The sequence below is a fragment of the Cupressus sempervirens genome, chromosome 7 (genome assembly GCF_028749045.1).
Source record: "Cupressus sempervirens isolate cs-2001-9-10 chromosome 7, ASM2874904v1, whole genome shotgun sequence".
NCBI lineage: Eukaryota > Viridiplantae > Streptophyta > Pinopsida > Cupressales > Cupressaceae > Cupressus > Cupressus sempervirens.
In genome coordinates, this window is record NC_143124.1 from 709,452,556 (window position 1) to 709,468,546 (window position 15,991).

Sequence of the window (15,991 nt, forward strand, 5' to 3'; positions counted from 1 at the left end):
TGGCTCCCACAGGTTACAAAAAGATTATTCGCCCATTCGAATTCCAAGTATTAAATCAATTGAAAAAAGAGAGGAAAATGAAAATTAAAAAGTTGGAAGAGAAGTTGGAAAGATTATAATACGATTCAAATTGCTAAATATTAAATTGATTTTCATGCCAAGTGTTAATTGGTTAAAAGCAAAAAATTTAAATGGAAGATATTTAAATGGAAAGAATAGAGCTGGAAGATTATAATTCGAATATTATAATTCAAATGTTATTATATTTTGAATATTATTATAATCTTATATTTATTTATGTACATGTAAATATATTAATAGGGTAACATCACTTTATTAAATTATTATAATAAAATGGTACCATATCATCTTTTTATTTAGATGCACGTATATAAATATATCTATTATAATAATAAGGTGAAAGATCATATTAAATCCGTTAAGGTACATTTTATATTTGAACTCAATTATTTATGTTTCTCAAATTATTTATTTAAATAGCTCATGCGGGTCCCACAGATGTATCATGTTTCAAGTCGCTAGGTTCCCAAACCATCTGCCCAGTGATGGGGATGCTCCTATGCCTAATTCTTTTCTAACAATGCTTTTACCCCTTCGACGTATTTTCTGCAAGGAAATTCTCCATGATTAAATTATATATTATTTAATCATAATTAATCATAACGGTTAACCATCTTCTCAATTCCATGAATTCGTGATAAATGATCAACTAGCTTGTTATCTTTACTTGAAATTATAACAACCAACCATCTTATCATTTTGCAAGATTATAACAAATTAAATTGCCAACTGACTTCATGTGAACCTCAACGGCTATATTTTAAATTAGGTCAAAAATTGGGATGTAACATACCATTCCCCTTGTGGTTCATCGTCCTCGATGAACTTGAAATTGAAATGAACATTATAAAGGAGCATTTTAAATTTGGAACGTAACACTAGGCATAAAGCACCTGATTGTCATTGCAAAAACAAAGTTGTTAAAGCTGTCTACTCTGATCCAACTGCAACAGCGTGGTGGGATGTTGTAGATGAAGAAGAAGATTTATCTATGCAAGATAACATTTTTGAACCTGTTTTAGAAGATGCAAAAAAAGTTTTTGAAGAAGATGATGCTCTTCTTGAAGATCTTGTTGCTACCCTATAGGCAACAGAACAACAACTTGAAGAAGAAGACGATGAGGATCTACCCGGTGTCTACATGAATCATTCCAGAAGAGGAAAAGGCAGATTCAACAATTGGCACAATAACAATAACAGACGAGGAAGAAATTATAAATGGCAATGAGATGATGATGAAAATGAACTTGCTTATTCTTCCCATTCTTTCTAGCATCAACAATCAGACCCTATTGTACAAGCCTTGACCACATACCATGATCTCTCCAATCCTAAGCCAATTATCCCTAGCAAAAAATCCAGCATTACAATTAGGGATTTAGATGAAGAACCCTCTTACTCTAGCCTAAGTTTTGATGAATTCTCCTCTAAAATTCAGGAAGAATATGAAGATGAAGATATTGTCAATTTTGATATTCCTGATCCTAGTACAGCAAGAATGTTAATGACTGTGTTACCTAACCCTACTCCAAAACTAGAACTACAGTATTTAGTACATCTCTTTACTGAAAAATTTTCTCAGTACATTAATGTTCTAATTAATGGCAAGCAATATGATGCTCAAATTGATACTGGAGCCTCTCTCTCTTTTTGCAAAAGACAAGTCCTTAATAATTGGTAATAGTTAACAGAAAAAACTGTATATATTGCCTGTGATGTACAAGGCAACCAGTTTAGTTGTGAGAAATATTGTCATCAACAAACTTTGCAGATGGAAAGAAATTTAAATGTGACTTCTTTGCCATGCAACAAATGCCCGTAGATGTACTACTTGGAGGAAATTTCATAGATAGGTATACACCTTATGGTTGTACAATGAAGTGCATCATGTTTACTCTTCAAAGAGAAAAAATTAGTACTCCCAAATTAGTCTATGCTTCAGAAAAACATCCTTTTGTCAATATGGTCCAGACTTCTGAACCTTTTATAGATCTAAAAGCCTTGATCGTGCAAAATGTTTGTTTTAAAGACCCACAAAAGTTTTGGGAAAAAGAGATGACAGAGATGGAAATAAAAATCAAGCCAAAAGCAAAAATGAAAAGTGGAAAAAAGATTCCTATTCAAGGGCATGACTACAATGACATGCAACAAGCAATCGAAGAATTTAAGAAAGGGAAGTATATTGTTCACTCTCAATCTAATTTTAATTGTTATGCATTTATGGTCAATAAAGAATTAGAAAAGAAGAGAGGAAAGAAAAGGATGGTAATCAATTATAAACCATTAAATGATATAACAATTCCATTTCCTTATCTTGTACTAGATAAATCTTATCTGTTACAAAAGGTTGCTAATTCAAAAATCTTCTCTCAGTTTAACTGTAAATCAGGTTTTTATCAAATCCGCATCAAGAAGGAAGATCAGCACAAGACTACATTTCGCTGTCCATTCAGACATTTTGAATGGACTGTCATGCCGTTTGGCTTGATGAACACACCCTCATATTTCCAGGAGAGAATAGACAAAATCTTCAATGGTTGTAAAGATTTTCTTTTAGTCTTTAGTAAAAACATTGACAAGCATAGATCTCATCTGAACATTTTTTATAAATTATGTCTGGATTCTAGGATTGTTCTGTCCCTGCCAAATATCCAGTGGTGCACAGACTTGGAGATTTTTAGGAATGATAGTTAGGGCTGGACAGCTTGAGGTTCAACCTAATATCAAAAATAAGATCCTTGAATTTCAGCCTCCATTAAATACCAAGAAGCTGCAAGGATTCTTAGGGATTTTGAATTATGTAAATAATTTTTATCCAAATGCAGGTTTTAATAGAGAGCCACTACAGACACTATTGACGAAAAGGAAACCACAATGGTCAATTGTTCATACTGAAGCAGTTCAGAAGATCCAGCATAAAATCCAAAATCTTGCCACACTAGCTATGCCTACCACAGGATTTTATCCTGTACACAAATGCTTCTGATGTAGCCTGGGGAGGATATTTATACTTTGTTAAAGATAACAAGGAATATGTCACTGAATATACCAGTGGAGTATTCCGTACTAATATCAGAAAATGGATCTCTTCTGACAAAGAAATTTATGGTGTAATTTGTTGTCTTAAGAAATTTTTCTTTAAAACTGATGCACTTACCAAAATTCATCATCAAGACAGATTGTACCAAATTTCTCACATTCAAAGTAAAGGACCACGGTAGAAAAGATGGCAGAGGAAAGTATGTTCACTGGCAAGCATATTTATATCAATATAATTATGAAGTCCAGCATATTCTTGGAAAAGAGAATATAATTGCAGATTATCTCAAACAACAAGCTCTTAAGAGTTTTATGGTAAACCCTTCTCAGCCTCCATACTATGGTTTCTATTTAGAAAAGGAGTTTAATGTTTATTTCTGCTCTCTCCACCATATTGCTCAAAGACAATGCTTACTTCAAGGCATGAATCAGAAGTTCCGTCACTATGCAAATTATGCTATTGATACCCTAGTAAATCTAGGAAGCATGACACAACCAGATTATCTCAATGATGATAATGGAGAATTCACTAGTCTTCGTATGCAGAATGACCATCAGTATATGCTTTTCCTTGATGTAATTCGAAGACCTTTCTTCACATGGCGGATCACATGTGCGGCCCCATGCACTAAGCAAGTTATTGAATTCTTCAATTATGGCGGTCTTGATAAAGTCAATCCAAATCATCATCTTAATCTTGAGGTTTGTGTCTGTGTCATCACTAAACTACGACTAAGATGGGAATCTTATTTTTCACCCCACTTAGTATATGATGACAACCAACATGACTAGAATATTCATCACCAGTTCACTTTATTGGCAATGTGGAGACCACTCACATGGGAAGATGTATTTGATCATGGAGAATTGACTCCTCCACTGCCGTCACCAACCGACAGCTCATGTGATAGTACTAATAGTTAGCGGGAATCTCTTTTGTAAATGGTCGTCACTGTCTTTAATTTAAGGACATACCGCCTTATCCAGTCACCAGGTTCCTGGTAACCTATTACCTGCTAGGTAGTTATAAATAAGCTCATGCAGAAGCATATTGGGCATTAGTCATTTTAGAGTCTAAGAGTCTTAGAGAGTCAGTTTGCAAATAGAGAGTATGTTCTTCTCTTTATAGACAATCAAAAATCAGACCTTGCTAGTTTAAGTCTTCAGTCATCCTATCTTCTCTTCTCTATATGTATTAACATTTTAAGAAATATTGAAGCCGTAGCCATTCGGCCAACAACCTCCGTCGCTAGTTTCTATCTTATATTTTCTATCTTATATATGGTATCCGAGCCAGGTTAGCCATCCTAGGTCAAACCTTTCTCAAGATTATCATCTAAGCAATCAGAATCTGTCCATCTCAAGTCACAAATTGAGATATTGACTAAGTGCGAAGACTTTATCTCTGTAGGGTTACACTCTATGTTGGGATTTGAGAAACTTTATTACCTCCTTCAATCTAATCTATTTATTGGTATCTGTTATCTCTCCCGTAAAACCTCTGGAAGTGTCTTTGTTGATCCTATATCTCATTTGCAAAAGAAAATGGCTGAGTTCCACAGATTTGCTGCCCAAGATGGTGTCGAAAGGATTAATGAAGCTTATATGAAAGGATTCTTTGAAGCTCCTTTAATACAGCCTACCAGTGGAGACTTGAATATTGAAGAAGTTTCAGACATACAGACAGATGAGAAGACCTTGTCTAGGCAAGTAAGTACTTATATACCTCCTGAGTTAAAGCCTAGCAGTGTATATAAGAAGAGTGCTTATACTCCAAATAAGTTAAAGAATTTTTTGTCTAAGTTACTTTCAAACCGATTGTGATTCCTCACATGAGAATAGTAGAGCTTACTTTAGAATATGATCCTACTCAAACATTCCAAACCAAGATGTTACCTATCTTCTCTCCTGAAGAAATTAAGTATATCAAAAGTCATGAGGAAATGAACTTTTTACATTTTGGAGCTATACAGGTAACTACAGGATCACTAGTACCAAAAAACATACGCCCTGTATGTTATTTAGCTCTATCCGGTAGAAGAAAAGTCAATTATAACCATGTGTGCCAATTGTCTAGTCTGTCAAGAACAAAGTAACGTGAATCGGAATCGGATCGGAATCGGCAAGGCCGAATCAAATCATGAGTCGGCAATGAATCGGCGATGAATCGGCAAATTTGAAAAAACCCCTTAAATTTAAAGATTTTAACAATTTAAGACTTATTTCATGCACCCTTTATTGAATATAACTTAAACACACTATAACATCATCAAATAGAAGTTAAAACTTAACATATATAAACATGGAAGTTTGGAACATAAAGTATTAAAATCCATCACATACGTAATTATGTTATCTAAAATGTAAATTGTAGGCTAGCTGAAGTAAATAGAAATCAAATGATCATAATGATTTAAATCATAGAATGTATGTAAAATGATCCATAAGACATCAAATTATAAATGTATGTAAGAATCTAAGATGAAGATCCATGAAAGTTTGAAACATATGTCTATCAATGATTTAGTATCAATATCTGTAAACAAAATATAAAAACAAGGCTCCAGCTCAAGCCTCAGACTCATAGTCATCATCATCCTCAAGCTCGGTTGCAGCCTCAACCTCAGCCTCTAAGTATCCAGTCTGCCTAGTAGCAAGGCGTCTAATGTAGGTCCTAGAGGGCTGCCGAATCATATCTCCCACATGTAAGATGGGCTCATGAACATCGCTAGGGCCTGTGCATGTGCGTGCACGTGTGCGTCTACCAATGCCTGAAGAACGTGCTCTAGCTGCCTCAACCTCTATATCCACCTAGTCAACCCACGCACGGTCTTCCTCAGTGAAGACTAGATCCACAACCTCTGTGAGCCACTCTGATTCTGGATCAATCTCCTCCAGAATGATCGGAGAGGAGTCAATGCCCAAAATCTGTCTGATCCTAAGACAGAGGTTGTAATGAACAAAGACAAGATCATTCAACTTCTGTACTGTCAACCTGTTTCTCCTCTTCGAATGGATGTACTCAAACATGGACAACTGCGCTCACATCCAGAAGTGTTGCTTGGCTGACTCAGAATACGGATGACAATTTTTTGAAGTTTTGGGGTTGTGGCCCCAAACATTATCCACCATCTATCTGAAATAAGGGAAAATAGAAACAATTAGTCTCATTTACAAATTACAAGTTAACTCTAAAATTACATAAACAACTTTAAGTTTAGAATCTAGATTCATGAACATTGAATATATTATTTAATTTTTACCTGGCTGTAGTGTTGTCTGAGCATTTATGGCCATCCTGCCAGAGAAAAGTAGCACCTCTTTATTGTTGAACTAGTCTAGCTCAACAATCGCAACAGCGCTATCTTCATCGCTGCTCAACCTATGAATCACTGTGTATAAGCCAATGAGAACTTCTGCATCCGCCTTGAACTCAAGACGAAAACAAAATGCCGGACTCAAATAGTAAGCTACTACATGGATGAGTCAATGGAGCTGATTCCACCATCTCCTATCGATGATGTCCCAAATAGGGCTATACCTCTCTTGCACTCCTGCATGTTGGGCTCTAATGGCCTCCTTGGCCCTATCCATGCCCTCATAAATGTAGCCCATAGAGGGCTTCTCCCCATCAGCCGTTCATAGCAAAGCTACAAGGGGCTCAGTGACCTACATATAAAGTAAAACAAAAAAATTGAGTCAAAACTTAAATATAAAATAATATAACTTAAAGTAAAAGTAAAATACTAAATGTTAAATTGCAATAAATTTACCTTAAGGATTTCTCTAGCGGGTTTCCAAAAACCATCCTCATCAAATATGCAATCCGTCACATCTATCCCTGCAGTGGTTGTAGCATAGGAAGAGGAAATCCACTCCCGCCCAACAAACATGCTCCTCAATTCATCTCTTGACGTCAACAAGGATTGCAAGGTGATGAAATTTGAGGCAAACCTCGTGATACCTAGGCGAGCTAACTCCTTGCCTTCTGTGTACTTCCTCATTGTGCTAAGGACAAATGAATGATTATAAATGAATTTGCATATGTTTTTTGCCCTTTCCACACATGACTTGACAAACTCAAGTTTGCCAATTTCCTCCAACATGAGGTCAATGCAGTGTGCCACACAAGGGGACCAAAATATGGTGGGGTGCCTCTCCATCAAAAGTTTGCCTACAACAATTTTAAGTCAATTAGAAATTCAAATTTCAAAATTCAAATAAATTTATTTTCAAAACTTGAAAAGTTAAAAGTTTACCTGTAGCAACATAACTTGCTACATTATTCGTCACCACCTGGATCACATTTTGTTCCCCCACCTCTACTATGACTTCCTCAATAGCCTCACATAAGTATGTGGCATTTTTTACATGTGCGGAAGCATCAATGGATTTGATGAACATGGTATATCCTACAAGTAACAAAACAACGAATTATAATATTAAATGGATCATCAACAAATTAGCATTCAACAAATCAAAATTTACAATTATGTATGTAGGAAAGTAGAATGATCAATCACCTCCACAGGATACAAAAAAATTGAGGAGTGTTCTATTCCTCTTATCTGTCCAACCATCAGTCATGATGATGCAACCCTTTGCAATCCACTCCTTTCGGTTCTCCTCGAGCTCAGCCCTCATGTCCTCTACCATCTCATCCAAGAGGTATCCGCTCAACTCAGCCTCAGTTGGGGCTTTAAATCCCGAACCACAAATAGCAACTACATCTATCATGTTCTATCAATAAGGAGCCTTGTCACAAATTAAAATTTTAGATGTCAAAGACTCAAATTATAAAACAAGTAGATATAATTAAAGTTTTACTTTTACTTTTAATTTTAACTTTAAAGAAAACAAAGAAAAAAGAATAAATTACTTGGCTGCAATAAATGGAATGTTGCAAAAGTGTCAAAATTTGCATATCTCCTTTCTGGCAGCATCATGAATCTCCTTGTTCAAACCCATGCCCTCAAGCGCGGGTTGGGAACCAAGAGTAGTGCGGGGCACAAAGTAACTGTTCATTTTGTTTTTCCGCACTCTAGGCTACAATAGGTTGGTGTGGGACTATGTCTCAGTATGTGACCGACTAGCACTAGCACTAGCACGATCGAAAGAACTAAGATAAAAAAGAGGCCTAGAAGAACCCTCTCCAACACAACCTACGGATGCGGAAGCTGATGCAGATGCAAATGTGGATGCGGCTGCGGATGCGAGAACATGGGAGCCAATACCCCTTAACCCTTCAAGTTGCATTTTCCTATTTGCTTTGTCTTTTTCAATTTTTTCTAATGCCATTAAGCAAGTGCGTTTTGCCTCAGGAGTTTGGTGAGTGGAAACTGTAACATCGTGTCCAGGTGTAGCAGCAATGTGGTATTTCAATCTATAAATACCTCTGGAAGTTATTTTTTCTTTACAAAACATACATTTTGTTTGATATTTGGTTCTTCCAGGAAACTCTTCGTTATATTTCCAACATTCATCTTTTTTACCCATTGCGAATTTGCGAAAAATGAGAGCAAAGGCTGCTGCAATAAAAAAATTTATGTTAAATATCAAAGTTTGAAGCTAATAAAAGCTACAAAACAACAAACCCTAGTTTGCAACTTAGTAAAAATAAAGAACATTCAAGATTTAAACTAATAATCTTGAAAACTATAAAAATTTAACAAAAAATGCATAATACACTAAAAATTTAACAAAAAATGCATAATACCCTAACATGCAAGAAAAAAATGAGCACTTAACTCTTGCAAATGAGTTGAGGAGTGTTGATATTGGCTCCTTAATGCTCCCAATGCAATTGATGGGCTCCCCAAATGGCTTGCTGATCTCTTTGGTACTCTTCCTTCTTGCTGGTTAGAAACCTATGGCTTTTCTTTTCTCTTCTTCTCTCTCACTTTTCCTCTCTTCTACTCATGCTTAACAAATAGAAGGCCCTTTAGGGTTATAACAAAGAGAATAGGTCAAAAAGAAAGTAAACAAAACAAGTTATTTTTTTTAAATTTCCAACTCCATACTTTTCTAGCCGCAGGCAATTTCTTGCCGATTTTTGGCACCGATCTATGCGATTTTTTGCATGAATCGCCGATATCGGCGATTCATGCGATTCACCACAAAAAATCGGCTATGGCGATTTCCGATTCCAAAAAAATCGCTCGTGATGAATCTGATCGCTGAATCGCCAATTCACGCGATTTTCGAGCGATTCTCGTTACTATGGTCAAGAATGACATCTGTGTATTTCTTGTATTATCCTAATTTGATAGTAGCAACCAGAGATAGTCCAGCCCTGAAGTCAACTATGGTTCTTTAAATTGTTGGGGTGTGTTTAGTTCATTATATGGAATGAATATGTTTAGTGCTTTCAAATATGCTTCCATCCAAATACAAGTCTTATACAGTTTGATGAATATGAACAATCCTGCTATATTAGATAACCTGCCCTATGCCAGAACCTTAAATGGAGAAGTCCAACTTCAAAAGGGTCATGTAAATACCATAGATATCCCTGCAGGATGGAGACTTGACTGGATACAAAATGTTGCACCTAGATTGTTAGAAGCAACCAAACAAGTACACCATGTACCTCATAACCAGATAAATATATTGCCCAAATCTTTGTCCACAAGGACAATAAACCCATTTGTTTCTACCTCACCATATTCGGATGCTCGTTCCTCCTTTAGCTGTCAAGGAACACGTCACATATTATGTTATTGTAGTTCAATGTCCAGCCTTCTCAACTGAAGAGTTGAAAACAGATTTCAATGTTTCCTAAGATTGTATAAGTAATTAGCCAAGTGTTAAAGCTAAATAACTAAATTTATTACTCAGTACTATTTTGTTTGATAACATTTATTTTGAGGATGTTGACTGGCATCTAGCATGGTTGGTAGACAAATTTTGAATTGGACAGTCTCTGGAGTCAATTTATTTTTGCTATATTCCAAAGGAGTGGAATTAGGCAGCTGATTATTTGGTTAAGTGGGCTTCCAGGAAGATTTGCTGGAATGTTGGGGGAAGAGGTGATTTGCCTCTAGATTATGCTCAAACTCTTGATCAGTTTATTAAGAATGATATGTAAGGGTAGGCTGTGACCTTATGGGTCACTTGTTGCCTGGTGTTTCTTGTATTTGATTTGCTATTGCTGATTTAATAAACTTTTACCCTTTTCTATAAACTTTTACCCTTTTCTCCATATAAGAAAATAACATTGATTTTGAATCTTCATTCTAACATCAATAGTTTTCATCAAATTTACTAGACAGGCTTAGTGATTGTCATGACCCAGCCTAATATTGGAAGGACAGACAAAATAGAGTATTAAATTGTCTTACTTTGGTAAGACTTCACAATCATTCCATTGTTTATTGCAACATCACTGCTTATGTCTTATGGTTGAGAACCAGCAAGAGCACATGGTTGATATTAGTGATTGGGAAATACATATCATCATGGGAAATGCATATCATCAACAGAGTAAAAAAGGAAATTGGATCATAAATAAAACATTGATATAACTTGCAATTGCATATTATATACTGTGGTAGGCTTTTCACATGTAATAAAATAACTCTTTGTACATCTGCATAATGCCTGGCTTGTAGACAATTTATTTACGTCAGGACACAATGTGGTCTACATACATCTTCTTAACTTCTGAAGTACTGACTGTTCATATCTAGAGATAATTTGATCTGCATTACTGTATATAATCATATCACTTTTTACTGGTTTATGACTTTCTTACATAACAAGACATAGACAAATAGATATACATATGTTACTGATGGAGAAATAAGTTAGGGTTAGAAACACACACACACACATATATATGTATCATATTATGCATATGTATACTGTCTCACTGATGTTCAGCCATAATAAAAAAATGGAGGGAATTACAAGGAGGAGAATGGTGTTGGGATCACCTTCTAAGCACGCCAAAACTCATGGTATATGACCAGGGAGTAGCATGAAGCCAAAGGGGACTACCTTTGGGCTTTAGAAGGATGGACTTTCTTGGCACCCTATTGTGAGTGGCCCTCATGCTCTCAATCATGGCTAGCAAAACACATTAAGAATGTTCAATAGGATAGATGTGCAAGATTGAGGAAAACAGCGACAGGACACCTCACTAGGTACGCCACCTCATATGTATGCCAAGGGCCACATGAGGCCAAGAGGGATGGTATATCCTCTCGCATACCTAGGTTAGGGGGTCTCTCAGGCAACTCATTAAATCATCATATCTTATTAGTCTTGTGGTTGGGATCCCATAAATCTAATTCAAATAATCTACTGATTGAATCTGCACTTCTAATATATGTTTATTCGTAACACAAGAATGTTTAATTATGAACTAAACTTATAAATGATTGCTAACTTGCTTGCAGCATTATCAGTCAGAGGAAAAAGGTATCTCCAAAACCCTACTTGCTTTAAATAATTGTAATCTAGGGCATAGTAATGGTTATCTCAAACCTAAAGAGCTGTTGTTCCAAACTAGCATACGCATTTTGTACTTTTGACCCAAATAGCTTATAGAGTTTATTGCTATTTTGCTGGTATGGATTTGGTTTGGGGTTCAGAGTTTGCTCATTTTTCCCAGGGTTTCAGTATGGCTGGTTTTGGTCATACTGAGGTTATTTATATTTTATGCACTATTTTGCTGTTTTCATATCTGCTCTTTTTTTAAAAAGCAGCATTCCACTGAATTTTGGATTAGGAGATGCAGAGATGGCAGGGGCAGTGTCATGTTCCCAATTTAAGATGGAATTTCAATAATAATTAGATAATACAATATTATTAAATAAATAATAATAGTATAATGATAATAAAATCTATTACAATAAAATTTTAAAATAAACAATAGCATATATATAATCTATTATAGATAAAATATTTAAAATAAGATTTAAAACAATTAAATTATTATTAAAATAAATACATGAATAAATGAATAAATAAAATTAACTACAAGAGAGAATGTTGTAGAATGTATATTACATTTCTAAATAGGATTTAGTAATAAATGATAATAAACATAAAATAAATATGTAAATAAATAATATAATATAGAATAACATAAATTAACTAAATCTAATTAATACTCAAGAGATATGTAATAAAGAGATGCGACTCATCCAAATTAAGATATAAATGGGAGGGGCGATAATTTGAAAGAAAGGAAGAGAAGGAGAAGTTATGAGTTAGAGAAGGATTAATGAAAGAGGAAAGGAATGAGAAGAGAATAAGGGAGTTTTCCAAAAGGTTGCAATGATGAAAGGATATGACTCTTTGAAAGGGTTGTAATTACAAATGGTCGTGACTCTTCGAAAAGGTTTTAATTATGAAGTGTTGTGACTTGTCTAAAAGATTGTGATTATGAAGGGTTGTGACTTTTAAAAGGACACAGACAATAAATAAAACAAGATTTTTATTCACTGTTGAATAAATGAAAAAAGGGAGAAGCATATCAAAAAAAGAAAACAGAATAAGATAACAAAAGACATATAGTGGCATTTGGCATATATTTAACGTGAGAAAAAAAAGCTCTAAAAGGTGGGAAAGGCATCATAAAGGTATGTATATGAGGTATGTTATACATTCAAAGCTTTCTTTATTAACATATAATGTGTTAATAAGATGAATATACAATGTGGAAATTGACAAATGAATAAGCTATTAATGTTATAATGAAAAATGTTTTATGCAATATGAAGAGGTCAACATAGCTCCATATGGGAGAAGAGATGGAACCTAAACTTTGTAGTGTCAATATGTAAGACTAGCATCATGGAGATTGATAGAACCCCTACAATGCTAGTATGTGAAATCGTTATGATCTACATCTACCGACATGACTAGGATTAATATAATCTCCATGTGCCAAAATATTCTGCTGATGTCAACATATGCATATGTGGTTGACCTTGGATAGAGAATGTCTCGTCCAAGAAGAACCTTAGGGTGTGCACTCCATAGATGATGTTGAAATAACTGAAGATTGTTCTAGAATTGATATTATCATTCAGAACTTTGGAGATCCTCAAGAGGGTTAGAGATCCCAATCTGGAGACGTCTTTATTGGGGTTCAGATAGAGGTTAGACTTGTATTGTTTAAAAATTAATTCTGACATTTATTTTGTAGGAATTACTTGTCTTAAGCTAACCCTAATAGTGGGGACATTATAGACAGTGGTGTAGATAATGCAAATATTTGATATTTAATGACAATAAAAAATTGAAATTTATTATTACCAATTAATTAACAAATATAAACAACAATAAATTTACCATATAAACTAAAAACAAATGAATAATTTATAAATAATATATTAATTAATAGATCTATAAATATATAGTTAGTATAAATTTAATATTAATCTAAGATGAAGTTGTCTTTTGTGCAGTCATTTTGATAAGGTTGTGTCTAGTCATTGCTTTCAAGTATGTACAGTTGTTGCCAAAACTTTTGCTAAAGAAAGGAATGACTGAATTCCCTTCTCTGCCAAGCTCAACAATGACACAGCTGAGTGGAGTTTGGCACAACTGTTGACTGAGAAACACATTCATGGGCAAGATATCATTGTTCAAAACTTTTGATCTCCTCATATAACATAGCAGAAAAACCATAGCTTTAAATTGGATTTGTCTCTTTCTGAAAGGCCTTTGAGTGGAAATAAAGGTCCTCTTGTATTTTTCTAGACTAGAATACACATTGCACCCTTCACTTGTGCGTCTCCAAATTTATGTTCCTTGCATTGCTCCCTTCAAATGTAGCATTGTGTTGTTTCCTTGTATTGAGGGCTTTTAGTTGAGCAAAGTCTCTAGATTTTGGCTTATCGACGTTGCGTCAAGTACAATGAAAAGGGAGTTTTCAGCCAAAGACTTTCCTCATAGTAGTGTTTTCTCTTACAGTACTTGAGAAAAACAGTTAGCATTACAAACATTTTGACTCTGCATTTTATGATAGAGGTGTCAGGTGAAGAAGGGCTTGCCATTTGGATGTTGCCCTGGAAAAGGCATCTTTTACTGAGGATTTCATCCATAAACTAGAAGCCAATTATCAGATTTGGTGGTAAGTGAATGGGTTTCCCCAGTAGAATTCTACCATTTGATAATTTCATTATATTGGGGGACAAAATTATGACTTAATCCTTGTCAGTTCCTCCTTAGCATCTTCCTTCAGCAAAATGTTGAACAATTGCAAAATGTATCACAGTCCATATTGAAAAAGTGTCAATTTTCCCTTGCACAGACAAGACTGGATTTCTGTTAAAATAATCATTGGGTATTTGAAAATTCCTAGTGCCTATCATCTTGCTACCACGGCAAAGAGGGGGAATTCTTGAGCTGTTTGCAGATCATCCATGGAGCCATGTGTTCTGGTGGCTGGTCTCCAAAGTGATGATGCTCTAGATTGTTATCTTTCATTTTGTATTCACAAAATTAGGCAACAGTACGAATTTTTTTGTAAATTTGTAGTTAAAACTCTCTAAGATAGGCAATCTAAAAAAGATTTTCATGGGTAATTTGTTATACCTTTAATTGGTCTAAGTTTTTCATCCTACAAATGCCATTTTTGGAGATTTTTGATGACTTTTTCTTTATCTTTCTTGCAACCTCATGTTTTTATTTCCTGATTGTAGGTATTTGATTTTTGGTAATATTCAAGTCCTTGATTAATTTTTCTTGATTGTTTTGTTTGTTATTTGTTTTGTTTAAGTCCTAGGTTTACTGCTTCTTGAATTTCACTTGTTTTGAGCTATCATAGGCTTCATTCCAAGCTATATTCAAAGAGATAATAAGCTACATGCAAGTGGGGTTTCAAAACCTGACTGCAGTTCACTGTTCTCTGTTTAAAAAGCCTCTTAAGTCATGAAGTTAGGCTTTTTGAGAGTCACTATAACTTGTTCTGAGAAGCATTCACTTGTAATGGAGAGATAAAAGTCCATCGTTGCACTTGAAATAGATAAATGTCCACCATAGCATTTGAAATAACATTTTAAAGGGAAATCAATTTTTTAACTTTTAATGAATATGTTACAATGCAAGTGGGGTTTCAAAACCTGATTGCATGACTTCTCTTGAACTTAAAATGCTTGTAAAAGGCAACATAAAACTCGTATATACTCTTTCTACAAGACATTGCAAATGTATTTATAGTGAAAAGTTTAGTTGTAATCAGACTTTTATAGCCTGACCAAAAACATTGTTGATAACTTTAAAATACTAAAAAGCTTGCAACACAGTCAGAAAAGTTTGTTAATGTATTCCTAATGAAGAATAGTTGTTTCAATAAGGGTTGTAGTAAGGTTTTTAAAGCCCAACTAAATTATTTATTTTCCCTTTTAAAAACTTCAATGCTTGCAATAAAGACTCTAAAAGTCTGATGCAAATGAAGGAGGTGTATTTGTAAGTTATGGTTTTACTTGCAATATCATCCACAAACACTGACCTGCTCTTTAAGTCATAGTTTGTCATTTAAAAATTATCTCTAAGTTGCAGGATATGCATACTAAAAATGCCTTGTGCTTGCATTAGCAAATCCAAAGCATGATTTTGACAAAGGTATCATTTTTTGCAAGTAATACAAGTCAGCTTGCAGCAGCAGATTTAAACCTCATTTTAGGTTTTAAATCAGTCTTGGAAGTTGCTATTCTCAAGCGTTTTGGTTTGTGGACATTTGTTGAAGGACTGAAAATCCATTGATCATAGAGGATATTTAGTCAAGGTTTTGTTGCCCATATAGCTGCAATTTGGAGATCTTTTCCTAAATTCGAATCTGCAAGGATTTGAGGATTTTCTTCATAGTTCAAGACTTCTTTCTCTTCATATTTTTGGTTCTCATAAAGAGATTTTG

The 15,991-nt window shown here is 34.6% G+C and overlaps 3 protein-coding genes across 6 annotated transcripts in view; all 3 read right to left on the reverse strand.

The window, feature by feature from the left end:
* The window catches only part of LOC149549187 (Rab3 GTPase-activating protein non-catalytic subunit), a 131,398-nt gene that overhangs the window by 57,343 nt on the left and 58,064 nt on the right, over nt 1-15,991 (reverse strand). The window lies entirely within an intron of this gene.
* LOC149549188 (uncharacterized) lies at nt 6,627-8,180 on the reverse strand. Its single transcript, XM_089792602.1, has 5 exons — nt 8,000-8,180; nt 7,644-7,850; nt 7,380-7,532; nt 6,894-7,294; nt 6,627-6,789 (listed from the first exon to the last, which is right to left on the reverse strand). Exons 1-5 carry the CDS (start codon nt 8,064-8,066, stop codon nt 6,760-6,762), a joined length of 858 nt encoding a protein of 285 aa, XP_089648728.1. The 5' UTR covers nt 8,067-8,180; the 3' UTR covers nt 6,627-6,759.
* Nucleotides 8,065-8,987, reverse strand: LOC149549189 (uncharacterized). The gene is made up of 2 exons (XM_089792603.1): nt 8,869-8,987; nt 8,065-8,648 (listed from the first exon to the last, which is right to left on the reverse strand). The coding sequence occupies exon 2, from the start codon at nt 8,614-8,616 to the stop codon at nt 8,188-8,190; it is 429 nt and encodes a 142-aa protein (XP_089648729.1). The 5' UTR covers nt 8,617-8,648; nt 8,869-8,987; the 3' UTR covers nt 8,065-8,187.

What these genes read in the sequence shown, in the direction of transcription:
- LOC149549189 (XM_089792603.1), bottom strand. Translation starts at nt 8,616, where the DNA reads ATGGGTAAAAAAGATGAATGTTGGAAATATAACGAAGAGTTTCCTGGA.
- LOC149549188 (XM_089792602.1), bottom strand. Translation starts at nt 8,066, where the DNA reads ATGATGCTGCCAGAAAGGAGATATGCAAATTTTGACACTTTTGCAACA. An exon ending in ATTCCATTTATTGCAGCCAA is followed by an intron (nt 7,851 to 7,999) that starts GTAATTTATTCT and finishes AGAACATGATAG; the next exon opens with ATGTAGTTGCTATTTGTGGT. An exon ending in CCGCTAGAGAAATCCTTAAG is followed by an intron (nt 6,790 to 6,893) that starts GTAAATTTATTG and finishes CTTTATATGTAG; the next exon opens with GTCACTGAGCCCCTTGTAGC.